We start from the raw sequence: 18,231 nt of genomic DNA on the forward strand, positions 1-18,231 counted from the left end.
GGCAAGTGCTCGGCCCAACCATGCGACCTGACGGAGATCGGGTCTGCCCATTTTTTGATTCAGCTCTGTTCAGTTCTTGGGGTGACCTCGGCTCGGCCACGTGGCAGCTTCTGACTGGTGAGGTGATTTTGTGCTTTATCAAACACCACAGAGAACCAACTCTTGAAGTTTAGGGCACCCTTTGGCAATGGAAGTAAGGCCTTCGTCACCTATACTAAGGATTTTTCTGTGGTGGGTGATGGACGCAAGCGATGCATTCGTGTACTTCGGATATTGAAGAAGGTAGAAGATCTCTAGATTTGAGAGATTAGAGGTAGGAGAGAGGGCGAAGAATTTATTCCAATCCCCAAAGCAGTTGATGATCTTCAAGGTCCTAAGATTCTTGGAACCGATAATCAGGGATCCGAAGGACAAACCATTGTGGAGGTTCTTGATGCAGATGGTCTTAAGGGAGGATGCAGCGACACCTGGTCCGATTGGCATGGTTGGAGATTTGTCTAAAAGGCTAGTAAGATGTTTGACAGAGAGATTTTCGAGGGAGGAACAGTGATCGAGGACTGCGTTTATGCCATTGGCACCAAAGTTGCAGTATTGACAAGAGAATTTCTTCAAGCCCTTGCAGTTGACGGAGAAAGTTTTCATGCCTGCATTGATCAACTTGTTGTTGCAAGAACGAAGCTTGGAGCAAGTGAGGCGGAGGCGGTGGAGAGATATGAGGAAAAGTGTATCATCGTCGATGGATTGGGTTCTAAGGATGAGTGTGGTGACTGCATCAAAACGAGTGAAGAGAAAAGGAATGGAGGTGGGGAGATTGTAATTATCACTGAGGTAGGGGCAATGTCGACTCTGACCCTCGATGCGAAGCCAATGATGGTAGATGAGAGAGCAGCTTTTGAGGTCGATAGAGCCCAGGTACCTGAAGATATAGGCCAGGCACTCGTCGGGGAGGTCGAAGATGTTTTCGGTGCTATCGATGCGATGGAGATGGGGATCGGCATCATCTCCACCAGGCGTTGGGGTGATCGATCGGAAGATTCTTTCTCCGTCGAAGTAGCCCAGGGACGCATCTCTTGAAACAAAAACGAAAGTTCCCCAAAATCTTAAACTTCAGTATAATTTTTTCTTTTTTCTGATCAAAGTGTAATCACACAAACCATACACCAATTCCTATTGACGCATCATCAAACAAAAAGGGTAGTTTGGACCCTGATCTTCTACGACGCCACGGGCAGAGCGGCCTGAGCGGCACACATATAGGTCGCCCTGCAATGACCGCCTTGCCCCTGCCCGAGCACCTTGCCCGAGCGGGGGTAAGACGGTCATTGCAGGGCGCCCTGTTTGTGCGCCGCTCAGGCCGCTCTGGGCAGGGCGCCATAGACGATCTCGATTGGGGTAGTTTTCGAGAAAAAAAAATACTTTACCTTTCTTTTTCGGACTCATTTTCAACTGGCATCGTTCTTAGGTATTTAGTAAAATGCTGAATCTTTTTTTTTTCTCTGTCGTGTAGGGTGAGATTGATGAGGATTCCATCCTTCTAAGAGATCTTATGGTGTTTCCCCTTTTCTTAAGGTGGGGAATTCCCATTTTTAGGGAGTGGATTATCTTTCTAATCTTAACATTTTTTTAATAAGAAAATTAAGGGAGAAGTGGTTGCCGTTTTGTTTGATGGTATGGTAAGATCAAAAATAGATGGCTTAATCTAAGACCATTATATTTTAACTCAATCTCTCTCCAGTATTTCACTTCGAAATGTTGGGAGAGATTTTTCACTCATTCAGTCATCCCCAATGTAGACTTTGAAAAAATAAAAAGTATTTCAAATTTGTAACCAATTTTTTGTTGTCAATGTAGGATGATGTAGCAGTAATTTAGAGAGTTTAAGATGTAAATTCACAAGAACCCCTCATCCTCCTCAAATTAATGATGTGGTGGAAGCAGTCATCTTGTTTTTCCATAACTCATCTCTTTGAAAGTTTCAACAGTGGTTTTTTTTTTTTTTTTTTGGCTTCTGGTCTATTGTTCTCTCAAATTTAGATTATAAACTCATTTAAAAAATTGGGAAAAAGAACTCTGTCTGGGAGTGTGGCCTATTCCAGCACTCCCATGAGCCTATCTCTCTCCTTCCTATATGAAAAGACAGCTTTGTCCCCTCGTTTTAAGGAGGAGAGAGATAGACAAATAGGAGTGCTGGCGTAGGCTACACTCCCGGACAAAAAACTGCTTCCCTATTGCAAATCGGCTAATAAGGAAGGTGGTAGGTGGCCTTATCTCTCATCATCAATTGATCTTTATCCATGGCCGATCCATTCTTGACAAAGCAAGTCACATTAATTAGAGGGGTAGAAATGTAGATTTTTATCCCATGCTAGCTGATCGTCTGCAGGTGATATCAACTTAGTGTTGCAAGGGGGCAACATATACTAGTCTGGGGTTTTTGGTCTTCTAGGTAAAGTCATGAGAAAATTGGAATCCATCTTTTGCAATTTCCTTTGGTTTGGCCCTAACCTTGAGAGGAGAATTCACTACATTGCTTGGGAGAAGGTGTGTGCTCCAAAGTTCGAGAGGAGGGAGGGGGTTGGGCATAAAAAGAATTAAAGGCAGGAACTTGACTAGGATTATAAAGCAGATTTGGTGGATTGCCTCTAAGAAGGATAGCATATGGCTTAAATGCATTCATCACAGGTACCTGAAGTTGAATCAGTCTGTTAAAGTTCGAAAGGATTGTTCTTGGATCTGGAGGAAAATTATGAAGCTCAGAAGCAAGGTTAAGGGGCTGGTTGAGCATATCATAGGGAATGGTCAAAGTACTAAAGTTTGGTTGGATCCCTCGCATCAGCATGGTATCATCTTAAACTGGTATGGAGATCACTTATGGTGGGAATCTGACATGGAGAGGATGGCTTTGGTTTAGTCCATCTTATGCAATGATCATTAGGTTCTTGTTCCCTCCCCTACCTCGGATTTGATGCAAGTGTGGACTATTCTACCGTTTATCATTCGGCTAAGTCCAGAGGCTCCAGATAGAGTTGTTTGGAAACCTTCCAATTTTAGCTTGTCTTCTTCAAAGTTGGCTTGGGAGGTGATTCGTCAAAGCAGGGAAGTCATGGGTTGGCATAAAGCCATATAGTTTACAGAAATATTCCTAGGCAGTCATTTACTACTTGGAGATGCCTTGTTGATGCATTGCCCACGGTGGATCAGTTAAGGAAAAGGAAAATTTTGAAACCTTCTTACTTGTTGTGTTTGTTTGTCAGCGGATGAAGATAGAAACCACGCACCTCTTTTTTCACTCCATTTTCTAATTTCTTTAATTTAAAATTCAGTGTAACCATTTAACTCCCAGTCCTGTAGTAAGACTCTCATTTTAATTGTTTGTCTTTCTATGCTATTTTCTATTCCTAACATTTGGATTATTTCTTCATGTGTAAATAGATATTTAAAATTTTCATTTACATCCTTATTGTCAAAGGGGATGAATTTTTCATTTCTCTGTCTTTGAATGTGTGAATTTTTAAAAATATAGGCTTGATTATTGGATCTTCAGGATCAAAATAGACGCTTTCTGAAAAACGTTTGAAATCCATCTGCATAAAAAGGAATATATAGATTTCAGTTAACTAAAAGATTTCAAGAATGGACTTTAAGGTCGACTGTTCTACTATCGTCTTTCATGCATTGTTTTTAAGTATAACTCCCAAGTGAAGTTTTATTCATAAAATGTCAATTTTTCACTCAATTTTTTAATTTCTTTAACTTGAAGTTTGGCGTAACCATTTAACTCCCAATCCTGTAGTAAGACTCTTATTTTAATTGATAGTTTTTCTGTGCTATTTTCTATTCCCAACATTTGGATTTTTTCTTCATGTGTAAATAGATATTTAAAATTTTCATTTACATCTTTATTGTCAAAGGGGATTAATTTCTTCATATCTCTGTCTTTGAAAGTGTGAGTTTTTAAAAATATAGGCCTGATTATTGAATCTTCAGGATCAAAATAGACGTTTTCTGGAAAACGTTTCAAATCCATCTGTACAACAGTTAATATACAGATTTCAGTTAACTTAAAAATTTCAAGAATAGATTTTAAGGTCGACTGTTCTACTATCGTCTTTCATGCATTGTTTTAAAACATAACTTCCAAGTTAAGGTTTATTCATAAAAATGCCAATTTTTTCACTCCATTTTTTATTTTTTTTAACTTGAAGTTTGGCGTAACCATTTAACTCCCAGTCCTGTAATAAGACACTCATTTTAATAGTTAGTCTTTCTGTGCTATTTTCTATCCCTAATATTTTGATTATTTCTTCATGTGTAAATAGATATTTAAATTTTTCATTTACATCTTTATTGTTAACAGGGATGAATTTCTTTATATCTCTGTCTTCGAAGGTGTTAATTTTTTAAAATATAGGCTTGATTATTGGATCTTCAGGATCAAAATAGATGTTTTCTAAAAAACGTTTCAAATCCATCTGCACCAAAGGGAATATACAGATTTTAATTAACTAAAAGATTTCAAGAATGGACTTTAAGGTCGACTGTTCTACTATCGTCTTCCATACATTGTTTTAAAGCATAGCTCCCAAGTGATGGTTTATTCATAAAAATGCCAAATTTTTCACTCCATTTTTCAATTTCTTTCATTTGAAGTTTGACGTATCCATTTAACTCACAGTCCTATAGTAAGACTCTCATTTTAATTGTTAGTCTTTCTTTGTTATTTTCTATTCCTAACATTTGGATTATTTCTTCATGTATAAATAGATATTTAAAATTTTCATTTACATCTTCATTGTTGAATGGAATGAATTTCTTCATATCTTTGTCTTTGAAGGTGTGAGTTTTTAAAAATATAGGCCTGATTATTGGATTTTTAGGATCAAAATAGATGTTTTTTTGGAAAAGGTTTCAAATCCATCTGCACATAAGGGAATATAGAGATTTTAGTTAACAAAAAGATTTCAAGAATGGACTTTATGGTCGACTGTTCTACTATCAACTTTCATGCATTGTTTTGAAACATAACTCCAAAGTGAACGTTTATTCATAAAAATGCCAATTTTTTCACTATATTTTTTAATTTCTTTAACTTGATGTTTGGCGTAACCATTTAACTCCCAGTCCTGTAGTAAGCCTCTCATTTTAATTGTTAGTATTTCTAACATTTGGATTATTTTTTCATGTGTAAATAGATATTTAAATTTTCCATTTACATCTTTATTGTTAAAGAGGATGAATTTTCTCATATCTCCGTCTTTCAAGGTGTGAATTTTTAAAAATATAATCAAAATAGACGTTTTCTAAAAAACGTTTCAAATCCATATCCAACAAAGGGAATATATAGATTTCAGTTAACTAAAAGATTTCAAAAATGGAGTTTAAGATCGACTGTTTTACTATCGCCTTTTATGCATTGTTTTAAAGCATAACTCCCAAGTGAAGGTTTATCCATAAAAATATCAATTTTTCACTTCATTTCTCAATTTCTTTAACTTGAAGTTTGGCGTAATCATTTAACTCCCAGTCCTATAGTAAGACTCTCATTTTAATTGTTAGTCTTTCTGTGCTAATTTCTATTCTTAACAGTTGGATTATTTCTTCATGTGTAAATAAATATTTACATTTTTCATTTTCAACTTTATTGTCAAAGGGGATGAATTTCTTCATATCTCTGTCTTTGAAGGTTTGAGTTTTTAAAAATATAGGCCTGATTATTGGATCTTCAGGATCAAAATAGACGTTTTTTTCAGAAAACGTTTCAAATCCATCTGCACAAAAGGGAATATACAGATTTCAATTAACTAAAAGATTTCAAGAATGGACTTTAAGGTCGACTGTTTTACTATCGTCTTTCATACATTGTTTTAAAACATAACTCCCAAGTGAAGGTTTATTCATAAAAATGCTAATTTTTACACTCCATTTTTCAATTTTTTTTAACTTGAATTTTGACGTAACCATTTTACTTCCAGTCCTGTTGTAAGACTGTCGTTTTAATTGTTAGTCTTTCTTGTGTGCTATTTTCTATTCCTAACATTGAAATTATTTCTTCATTGTAAATAGATATTTAAATTTTCATTTATATCTGTATTGTCAATGGGGATGAATTTCTTCATATCTCTGTCTTTGAAGGTATGAGTTTTTAAAAATATAGGCCTGATTATTGGATCTTCAGGATCAAAATAGACGTTTTCTGAAAAATGTTTCAAATCTATCTGCACAAAAACGAATATATGGATTTCAATTAACTAAAAGATTTCAAGAATGGACTTTAAGGTTGACTATTCTACTATCGTCTTTCATACATTGTTTTAAAGTATAACTCCCAAGTGAAGTTTTATTCATAAAATACTAATTTTTTCACTTCATGTTTTTAATTTCTTTGACTTGAAATTTGGCGTAACCATTTAACTCTCATTCCTGTAGTAAGACTCTCATTTTAATTTTTAGTTTTTCTATGCTATTTTCTATTCCTAACATTTGGATTATTTCTTCATGTGTAAATAGATATTAAAAATTTTCATTTACATCTTTATTGTCAAAGGGGATGAATATCTTCATATCTCTGTCTTTAAAGGTGTGAGCTATTAAAAATATAGGCCTGATTATTGAATCTTCGGGATCAAAATAGACGTTTTCTGGAAAACGTTTCAAATCCATCTACATAAAAGATAATATACAAATCTCAGTTAACTAAAAGATTTCAAGAATGGACTTTAAGGTCGATCGTTCTACTATCGACTTTCATGCATTGTTTTGAAGCATAACTCCCAAGTGAAGGTTTATTCATAAAAATCCTAATTTTTTCACTCTATTTTTTAATTTCTTTAACTTGAAGTTTGGCATAACCATTTAACTCCCAGTCTTGTAGTAAGACACTCATTTTAATTGTTAGTCTTTCTGTGCTATTTTCTATTCCTAACATTTTGATTATTTCTTCATGTGCAAAGAGATATTTAAATTTTTCATTTACATCTTTATTGTCAAAGGGGATGAATTTCTTCATATCTCTGTCTTTGAAGGTGTTAATTTTTAAAAATATGGGCCTGATTATTGGATCTTCATGATCAAAATAGACGTTTTTTGGAAAACGTTTAAAATCTATCTGCACCAAAGGAAATATACAGATTTTTCAGTTAACTAAAAGATTTCAAGAATGGACTTTAAGGACAACTGTTTTACTATCGTCTTTCATGCATTGTTTTAAAGCAGAAGTCCCAAGTGATGGTTTATTCATAAATATATCAATTTTTTCACTCCAATTTTCAATTTCTTTAACTTGAAGTTTGGCGTAACCATTTAACTCTCAGTCCTATAGTAAGACTCTCATTTTAATTGTTAGTGTTATTATGCTATTTTTTATTCCTAACATTTGAATTATTTCTTTATGTATAAATAGATATTTAAATTTTTCATTTATATCTTTATTGTCAAAGTAAATGAATTTCTTCATATCCCTATTTTTGAAAGTGTGAGTTTTTAAAAATATAGACCTGATTATTGGATCTTCAGGATCAAAATAGACGTTTTCTAGAAAACGTTTCAAATCCATCTGCACGAAAGGGAATATACAAATTTCAATTAACTAAAAGATTTCAAGAATTGACTTTAAAGTTGACTGTTCTACTATCGTCTTTCATGCATTGTTTGAAAGCATAACTCCCAAGGGAAGGTTTATTCATAAAAATGCCAATTTTTTCACTACATTTTATAATTTCTTTAACTTGATGTTTAGTGTAACCATTTAACTCCTAATCGTGTAGTAAGACTCTCATTTAATTGTTAGTACTTCTGTGCTATATTCTATTCTTAATATTTGGATTATTTCTTCATGTGTAAATAGATATTTAAAATTTTTATTTACATCTTTATTATCAAAGGGTATGAATTTCTTCTCTGTCTTTAAAGGTGTGAATTTTTAAAAATATAGGTTTGATTATTGGATCTTCAGAATCAAAATAGACGTTTTTTGGAAAATGTTTCAAATCCATCTGCACCAAAGGAAATATACAGATTTCAGTTAATTAAATGATTTCAAGAATGGACTTTAAGGTCGACTGTTCTACTATCGTCTTTTATTCATTATTTTAAAGCATAACTCCTAAGTGAAGGTTTATCCAAAAAAATGCCAATTTTTTCACTTTATTTTTTAATTTTTTAACTTGAAGTTTGGTGTAACCATTTAACTCCCAGTCCTATAGTAAGACTCTCATTTTAATTGTTAGTCTTTCTGTGCTTTATATTCCTAACAATTGGATTATTACTTCATGTGTAAATAAATATTTAAATTTTTCATTTACATTTTTATTGTCAAAGGAGATGAATTTCTTCATATCTCTGTCTTTGAAGGTGTGAATTTTTTAAAATATAGGCCTGATTATTAGATCTTCAAGATCAAAATAGACGTTTTCTGAAAAACATTTCAAATCTATCTGCACAAATGGGAATATGCAGATGTCAGTTAACTAAAAGTTTTCAAGAATGAAATTTAAGCTTGACTATTCTACTATTGTCTTTCATGCATTGTTTAAAAGCATAACTCCCAAGTGAAGGGTTATTCACAAAATTATCAATATTTTCATTCCATTTTTTAATTTCTTTAACTTGACATTTGGGGTAACTATTTAACTCTCAGTCCTATAGTAAGACTCTCATTTTAATTGTTAATCTTTCTGTGCTATTTTCTATTCCTAACATTTGAATTATTTCTTCATGTGTAAATAGATATTTAAATTTTTCATTTGCATCTTTATTGTTAAAGGAGATGAATTTTTTCATATCTCTGTCTTTGAAGGTGTGAATTTTTAAAAATATCGATTTGATTATTGGATATTCAGGATCAAGTCAGACGTTTTCTAAAAAACGTTTCAAATCCATCTGCACAAAAGGGAATTTGCAGATTTCAGTTAACTAAAAGATTTCAAGAATAGACTTTAAGGTCGACTATTTTACTATCGTCTTTCATGCATTGTTTTAAAGCATAACACTCAAATGAAAGTTTTTTCATAAAAATGTCAATATTTTCATTCCATTTTTCAATTTGTTTAACTTGAAGTTTGGAGTAACCATTTAACTTTCAGTCCTGTAGTAAGACTCTCATTTTAATTGTTAGTCTTTCTGTGTTATTTTCTATTCCTAACATTTGGATTATTTTTTCATGTGTAAATAGATTTTTAAATTTGTATTCACATCTTTATTGTCAAAGGGGATGAATTTCTTTTTATCTCCGTCTTTGAAGGTGTGAGTTTTTTAAAATATAGGCTTGATTATTGAATCTTTAGGATCAAAATAGACGTTTTCTGAAAAACGTTTCAAATCTATCTGCACAAAAGAGAATATACAGATTTCAGTTAACTAAAAGATTTCAAGAATGGACTTTAAGGTCGACTGTTCTACTATCGTCTTTCATGCATTGTTCTAAAACATAACTCCCAAGTGAAGGTTTATTCATAAAAATGTCAATTTTTCTACTCCATTTTTTAATTTCTTTAACTTGAAGTTTGGCGTAACCATTTAACTCTCAGTCCTGTAGTAAGACTCTCATTTTAATTGTTAATTTTTCTTTGCTATTTTCTATTTCTAACATTTGGATTATTTTTTCATGTGTAAATAGAGATTTAAATTTTTCATTTCCATCTTTATTGTCAAAGGGGATGAATTTCTTCATATCTCTGTCTTTGAAGGTGTGAGTTTTATAAAATATAAGCCTGATTATTGGATATTCAAGATCAAAATAGACGTTTTCTGAAAAACGTTTCAAATCTATCCGCACAAAAGAGAATATACAGATTTCAGTTAACAAAAAGATTTTAAAAATGGACCTTAAGACCGATTGTTTTCCTATCATCTCTCATGCATTGTTTTAAAGCAAAACTCCCAAATCGAAGGTTTATTCATAAAAATGTCAATTTTTTAATTTTATTTTTCAATTTCTTTAACTTGAAGTTTGACGTAATCATTTAACTCACAGTCCTGTAGTAAGACTCTCATTTTAATTGTTAGTCTTTCTGTGCTATTTTCTATTCCTAACATTTGGATTATTTCTTCATATGTAAATAGATATTTAAATTTTTCATTTACATCTTTATTGTCAAAGGGGATGAATCTCTTCATATCTCTGTCTTTGAAGGTGTGAGTTTTTTAAAATATAGGCCTGATTATTGAATCTTTATGATCAAAATAGACGTTTTCTGAAAAACGTTTCAAATCTATCTACACAAAAGGGAATATACAGATTTCAGTTAACTAAAAGATTTCAAGAATGGACTTTAAGGTCAACTGTTCTACTATCGTCTTTCATGCATTGTTCTGAAACATAACTCCCAAATGAAGGTTAATTTATAAAAATGTCAATTTTTCTACTCCATTTTTTAATTTCTTTAACTTAAAGTTTGGCGTAACCATTTAACTCTCAGTCTTGTAGTAAGACTCTCATTTTAATTGTTAATTTTTCTATGCTATTTTCTATTTCTAACATTTGGATTGTTTTTTCATGTGTAAATAGAGATTTAAATTTTTCATTTCCATCTTTATTGTCAAAGGGGATGAATTTCTTCATATCTCTGTCTTTGAAGGTGTGAGTTTTATAAAATATAAGCCTGATTATTGGATATTCAAGATCAAAATAGACGTTTTTTGAAAAACGTTTCAAATCCATCCGCACAAAAGAGAATATACAGATTTCAGTTAACAAAAAGATTTCAAAAATGGACCTTAAGGTCGATTGTTTTCCTATCATCTCTCATGCATTGTTTTAAAGCATAACTCCCAAATCGAAGGTTTATTCATAAAAATGTCAATTTTTTAATTTCATTTTTCAATTTCTTTAACTTGAAGTTTGACGTAACCATTTAACTCCCAGTCCTGTAGTAAAACTCTCATTTTAATTGTTAGTCTTTCTGTGCTATTTTCTATTCCTAACATTTGGATTATTTCTTCATGTGTAAATAGATATTTAAATTTTTCACTTACATCTTTATTGTCAAAGGGAATGAATCTCTTAATATCTCTGTCTTTGAAGGTGTGAGTTTTTAAAAATATAGGCCTAATTATTGGATCTTCTGGATCAAAATAAACGTTTTCTGAAAAATATTTCAAATCCATCTAAACAGAAAGAAAAATACAGATTTCAGTTAACTAAAAGATTTCAAGAATGAACTTTAAGGGCAACTGTTTTACTATCGTCTTTCATGGGTTGTTTTAAAGCATAGCTCTCAAGTGAAAGTTTATTCATAAAAATGCCAATTTTTTCACTCCCTTTTTCAATTTTTTTTAAATTGAATTTTAGCATAACCATTTAACTCCCAGTCCTATAGTAAGACTCTCATTTTAATTGTTAGTCTTTCTGTGCCATTTTTTATTCCTAACATTGGGATTATTTCTTCATGTGTAAATAGATATTTAAAATTTTCATTTACATCCTTATTGTCAGAGGGGATGAATTTTTTCGTATCTCTATCTTTGAAGGTGTGAGTTTTTTATAATATAGACATGATTATTGGATCTTCAGGATCAAAATAGATGTTTTCTGAAAAACGTTTCAAATCCATCTGCATAAAAGGAAATATACAGATTTCAGTTAACTAAAAGATTTCAAGAATGGACTTTAAGGTCGACTATTTTATTATCGTCTTTCATGCATTGTTTTAAAGCATAACTCTTAAGTGAAGGTTTATTCGTAAAAATGTCAATTTTTTTACTCCATTTTTCAATTTCTTTAACTTAGAGTTTGACGTAACCATTTAACCCTCAGTCCTGTAGTAAGACTCTCATTTTAATTGTTAGTCTTTCTATGCTATTTTCTATTCCTAGCATTTGAATTATTTCTTCATGTGTAAATAGATATTTAAAATTTTCATTTACGTCTGTATTGTCCAAGGGGATGAATTTCTTCATATCTCTGTCTTTAAAGGTGTGAGTTTTTAAAAATATAGGCCTGATTATTGAATCTTCCGTATTAAAATAATCATTTTCTAAAAAACGTTTCAAATCCATTTTCATAAAAGAGAATATACAGATATCAGTTAACTAAAAGATTTCAAGAATGAACTTTAAGGTGAAACAAAGGCAACATACATATTTCAATTAACTAAAAGATTACAAGAATGGACTTTAACGTAAATCAGATGAAACAACATACAAATAGAAGTTTCATCCACAAAGGCTTAAGTGTTCCAGCCACTAAGAAGACCTCTCAATATCCAGTTAAATTTTGAAATAGAAACAAACCTATTTTGAATTTCATACAGATAGACAAATGTAATAACAAAATAATGAGAATTGATTAAAAAATAATAATGTATTTTTTAAGTACTTTAATATATGGTGGGTCTACTCTCCCTCTCTAATTTCCCTATTTATTATTATTGGGAATTTCAATTAATGAGGTGATCACCCCTTTATTTTTAATTATGATTATTTATACTTTTATTTTATTGAATTAAATCATTATTCAAAATTGATTCTAATAGGATCCATGTTGTGTTTTCAACTCATTACTTTCATGATAAGTCACATTAGATTCTCATTTGGTTTTATGATACATATCAGTCCATGGTCTCCAAATATTACATTATCCTCGATCACTCTTTAGTCTCATGTAGTCATACATGGGGCTTCCATTTTATTTTATTTTTTGTTATTTTTTTGGGAGGATAAAAATACATGGGGCTTCCATAGTGTATTCTTTCATAAAACAAAGGTGATTGATAATAATGATTAGGACTCTTGAAAATTATGTCATAGAGTACAACTATCTAAGTCACACATCAAGTATTTGAAACCCCATTAAATATCCTTAAGTTAATATGTGATACACATTTTAGTAGTAAAACAATTCGTTAGTAATGAACCATTCAATTATGCTACATTCTATTGGGGTTCATCCGTTCATGTTACTTATTTAGTCTATTATATATATTTATGATAAAATCTTTTTTAAACATATCAAGTTCAATTCTAATTCAAGATGTATAAACAGTCCCATGTATTCATAACAAATCCATTTGAACATATTGAGTTCCATTATATGTAAACGGTCCCATTTACTAATAATTTAAAGGGTTTTTTTTCTGTTTTTTTTTTTTTTTTTTTTGCGAGAATAGGATCGCTGTCATATTATATATATATATATATATATATATATATATATATATATATATATATATATATATCTTTTTTTTGAAATTTGTCATTTTTTTTTTTTTTATGGCCACTTTTCAAGGTAATGGTGGTTTTTGTTACTTTATCAACCCTTTTTCCCTCTCCATCGGTATCTCTCTTCTTCTCCGTTTTCTGTTCCCACTTCCCCCTTCCCCTCCCTTTTCCTCTTAGCTCCGACTCCCTCCCTCTCTCCTCCCCTTCAAGGCTTCGACCCCCACCTCCTCTGTGTTTCCCGAATCCACCACCTCCAACGACTTCCGCCGCCCTACCCCTCTGAATTTCCCGGACTGCACCCAACGCTCTTGGATTTTGTTTGCATATTACACAGTTGCAATGCAATCTGCAATCTCAAAGGGTTGAATGGGTGGAGTATGGTTGTCCGATCCTTATACGTTCCTAGCTAGCGTACCTATTTTTACTCAATATGTGCCTGAAACGCTCAATCATTCAAAGAAATGAGGATTCTGGGCTGCTACAAAAACTATTGCTCAAAATCCCCTGATACTGAGTAGCTAGAAGCAGAATAATTCAAAAGGAAGATAAAAATAAAGATTGCATATCAAGATAAGAGACATGGCAATAAATTAAGAAACAAAATAGGGATAAAAATTGTAATGAGGGACTAACTGATGATCAGCAATTATCTAAGTCGTCGTCGCTTCCTGAGAGAACATAAAGATCGAAAGCAGAGTCTTTCTCCGATTGATCCTTCGAAATGAAGAACCCTAATCGTCTCTATCTGTCTTTCAAAATCGAAAAAGACGAAGTAGAAGGCAAGAATAAAACGAGTATAGCTCAAATAAAAAAAGAAAATCGGAAAATGGGAGAGTTAACGATCACAAAACCAGAAGACTGCCTTTTATAACCCCGTTTCTTAGTGAGCTGTGCATTATAGTGTTCCCTGGTTCGCAGTTCTTATAAACCCTGGCTAGTTGGCTTGTAAAAAAGCTCTCTAATTTGTGAAAATGGCCACGGGCAGTTACTCAGTTACAACGTACAACAGATTATTGGGATCTTCCAATCTTTTGTCTTTTCTTCATTCTTCTTTTCGTTTTGTTTTTTTTTTTCAAACTAACTGTTAAAGAATCCAGATACACATTAAATGACATAAATAGCCCTGCTACCTAATTGGATGGAAAGAAAATGATATCTATCCCCCTTGAAAAATTAGACCCAAAAGACCTAGCTACCCTTGGGACACTGGGATTAGAGTGAAAAGACCTAATTGACCTTAGGTAGAATTGAGAGCTTTGAAATTCGAAAGACAAGACAAGTAGTATTATTATCCACAAAGAAGGGTTAAAAAATGGGTAACTACATTTGGTTCTAGATTATGGGTGATAAAATTTGGGTGTGTACATCTTTTTTTTCTTTTTTTGGGTGGGGGGGGGGGTAAAGGGGGGGGGTTTATTGAAGGGGGCATTTCCACCCAAAAAAAAAAAAATTTTGAAGGGAGCATGAGGAGCTCGAGGCTTCCTAGATACAAACTTCCTAAAGTCAAGGACCGGAAGGCCCAGCCCGATTATTAAATATGTTAGGCGACCAACTGGATCGATCGATTCCAAGCCCGACCTAGCCTGTCCTAGTTCGATGTTTACATGTTTTTCAAACAATTTTCCCATTAGGGTCTATCTCTTATGAGAAACAAACCATTGAGCTTCTTCTTTTATACTTGTGCAGATTATACTATTGACTCTTCATTTTCTTTATCCTAATTTCTTCAAATAATTACAAATCTACAAATTTAAATTGATTTTATTTATATGGAGCTGGCCGATGTAATAAGAGTTTAATTGGTCAAAAACATCAATTATAGAGAATCAAAGCAGCAAATTTTTTTCCATTAATGGATCCCATCTGAGCCCTTCTTAGTTCTCAAGTTAAACTTTGAAAATGAGTTATTTTCTGCTCAGTTTGTTCAAGTAGAAATGATCGAGGAGGAGGGTTGTACGCTTATTTCAAAAAGAGATTCAAAACTATCAAAATACAACCTTGTCTCTCATCACACAATCGTATAAGCTGTGCAATAAATGATGTAATAGGCTACAATATGGTTACTAATTATAGTATATGAGGATAAAAAAGAATGGTTCATAGGGCTGCACCATTTAGAGTCTGTTTAAAGACTGTCTAGAGTTAAACAGGCTCATAGCCCGGTTAAGGCCTGATTCTAGTCCCGATTATAGCTCGAGACTGATCGCGCACGATCGAGGCAGTCCAGGCTTGGCCCGATTAGCTAAACGAGCAGTCACGATGCAAGGCTTGAGATTGGTGAAGCCCGATTAGGCCCAACCGAGCCCGACCGATTGACACCCCTAGGGTAGACCCAAGATGGAGCTTAATTGTCGACTCCAAGGCTTCATTGCTACAAAAATCTGTTTTAAAATCTCAAGAGGAAAAAGGAAATGAGCAACAACTTAATTGTACCTTTGGATACTCCCATTCAACTTAATTGTATATCCAAATACCCTAAACTAGTTGCATTCTTGTTTGAGATGTGTCACTATAATATTAATTAGGATTAAATAGAAATAAATCAACATAATTAAGAGAAGTGTGTACCTTTGAAAACTTCCACTAAACTCGACTGTGTGATTATCATTAATGTCATAAATGATGTTTTATTGATTAGGTTCTATAATTTCGGTTCAATCAATTTTAATGATCACTAAGTTCTTAGTTTTGTCCTTGAAGTTCCTAACATTTAAGTATACGAGAAATCAATGAAACATTAATTTTAGGGTAATTTACACATACCACTCCTGAGGTTTAATGAAAGTATGATTTTACCCATTTAAGTATACGAGAAATCAATGAAACATTAATTTTAGGATAATTTACACATACTACTCCTGAGGTTTAATGAAAATATGATTTTACCGCCCAGTTTTGAAAAATTCTGTGTACCCCTAAGGTTTACAAACGTTAACAAATAAACTCATTCCGTCAGTTCATGACTAACAGTATTAAAATCAAGGGGTAAAATTACAAAAATACTCCTTTTGCTTTGCTTGGATTTCCATTCATAGACATCTCATCATTCCCCTCCTCCATCAGTTTTGGTATGAACTCGTCGGAAACCCGTATTTGAAGAGACCCCGATGGAGTCCTCTGTATATCGAAGGCTTGCCCGCAACTCGCCGCCTTCTTTAAAAAGGCTTGCTGCTTTGATGATGAGGCAAATGAGGAGGCAATGGTGACGAATGATAAGACAGAGTGGAAGAAATGTTTAGGGAGGAGGAAGTAGTTATGGCCTGGCTGGAGCTGGTCGTCCTCGGACAGAGCCTGGATCTTCTGCCCAATGTAGAAGGATTCTGAATGACAGACAAGGTGCTTGGGGAACTCCATCATGAGTTGGGAAACTTGGATGGGTCGGTGGATGGTAGACCTTCACAAGCCCCTCCAATTTTATTAGCTTTATTATGGACGACGACGACGACACGGATTTCTGATGATCTGGTTGGAGCTGTTGCTGCTGCTGCATACAGGAGAGGTTGCTCCCCAGGACTCGCAGGTGAAAGCACCAGGGGCCGGATCATCTGAAGGCACAAAAACTTGATCCCCATATCTATCTTACCTTACGTTACGTGTTAGAAAAACAATTATAGAGCTGGCGAGATCCACTACTTACAGTCGGGTGTTCCAAAACCACAGTGTTCTCTACAAGGATACCTGCAAATCATTTTCTCCAATCGATTTGGGGATGAAGATGAGTTGCAGATTTTTTACTTTTTTTTGAAGGGGTATTTTTGTAACTTTGCCCCTTGATTTTAACATTGTTAATCATGAAGTGACACTAACGGAATTGGTTTATTTGTTAACATTTGTAAACTTCAGGGGGTTATGTAGAATTTTTCAAAATTGGGGGTTAAAATCATATTTTCATTAAACCTCAGGGGTGGTATGTATACATTACCTACAAATCTCAAAGAGGGTTAATGGGGGAAGGGATACCCAGAAATCTCAAAAATAACGGGGCTAGGACCCTCTCACTCTCCTTTCTTCCTTGTTATCTTCTCTATTTTGGGGGGTGGGGGATCCTCCTATTTATAGGGGTGAACCCATTTCCGTGCCCCCGTCTAAGCCTTTCACTTGGGCGACGAAGGCCTGCAGATTCGTCCTTCTTTGCAGCGTCCTAAAAATTCATGCGGCATCACAAAGATTCGCATGGCGTCGCGTGTTGTACTTGCACCGTGCCGCGTACCTGACATTCCTCCATCCTTTGGGCTATAGGCTTTTCATGGTTTTTTGGTTTTTTGGGCTCTTTTTTTATGGGTTAGGAGTATGACTAATTTCTTGTAATCCTTTTCCAAGTTAACAATATATACATTTAATTCATCTACTTTTGCATGCAAGCTAGTTATTTCATTTTCCAATGCTACATTTGAAGCCTCTAGTTAACAACTAGCATGGTACAAAGTCTCAAAACCTTTTTTAAGGTCATCCTCATCTATGTCATAAGTGTCAATATCATATTTATCACTATATTTAGAGTTAGAACTATAGTAATTAGAAGTCACCTTAGAGTTCTCTTCTTCATCTTCAAGTTGTGCCATAAGTGCAAGGTTGGTGGTTTTGGCAATGATGGATTTGTACTGATCCAGAAAGGCTTGGCAATGACCAATACCGAGTTCGATACCTGGATTTTGAACCTTGCCCTCTGCCCAGCCCTATCATAAATAGTCTCTCAAACCGGATTGTTTCTCCCTTCCGTACCTCCGGAAACTATCTTAGGCATTACTAATGGTGCCTGGACCACAGCCACCCGAAAAAGGTGTCCAAGTTGTTATCTTAAGAAACGCGGATGGATCCTTTTTAGCTGCCAATATGGAGCCGATCTTAGTATTTCAGTCCCTGCCATGGAAACCGAAGCTATACGAGATGCTATTAACTTGTCTATTAGTTTGTAGGTTTCCTCTATTGTCATTGCCTTCTGGTTATTCATGCCTTGAACGGTAATACAACTTCTCTCTATTAGGCTACCAGTGTCATCTCTCTTGCCGCCTATGCTTCTAGATTCTGTATTCCTCGGGTTTGGTTGTTTAAATCTCCCAAAACTTCTCTTGTGTT

General features: G+C 33.7%; 1 protein-coding gene across 1 annotated transcript; it reads right to left on the reverse strand.

Moving 5' to 3' along the window:
* Positions 1-138: 138 nt before the first annotated feature.
* LOC122662862 (F-box protein At1g47056-like) lies at positions 139-16,727 on the reverse strand. Its single transcript, XM_043858569.1, has 4 exons — positions 16,550-16,727; positions 16,159-16,475; positions 7,494-7,552; positions 139-1,069 (listed from the first exon to the last, which is right to left on the reverse strand). The coding sequence occupies exons 1-4, from the start codon at positions 16,725-16,727 to the stop codon at positions 139-141; spliced, it is 1,485 nt and encodes a 494-aa protein (XP_043714504.1).
* Between the last annotated feature and the right edge of the window lie 1,504 nt (positions 16,728-18,231).

The sequence above is a fragment of the Telopea speciosissima genome, chromosome 5, assembly GCF_018873765.1.
Source record: "Telopea speciosissima isolate NSW1024214 ecotype Mountain lineage chromosome 5, Tspe_v1, whole genome shotgun sequence".
NCBI lineage: Eukaryota > Viridiplantae > Streptophyta > Magnoliopsida > Proteales > Proteaceae > Telopea > Telopea speciosissima.

Excerpts from the sequence above, each read along its gene's own strand:
- LOC122662862 (XM_043858569.1), bottom strand. The coding sequence starts at position 16,727 with ATGGGGATCAAGTTTTTGTGCCTTCAGATGATCCGGCCCCTGGTGCTT. Across the intron at positions 7,553-16,158 it reads ATCCAAGCAAAGCAAAAGGA|ATGGATTTGAAACGTTTTCT; the intron begins GTATTTTTGTAA and ends CCTTTCGTGCAG. Across the intron at positions 1,070-7,493 it reads CCTGAAGATCCAATAATCAG|AGATGCGTCCCTGGGCTACT; the intron begins GTCTATATTTTT and ends TTTTGTTTCAAG.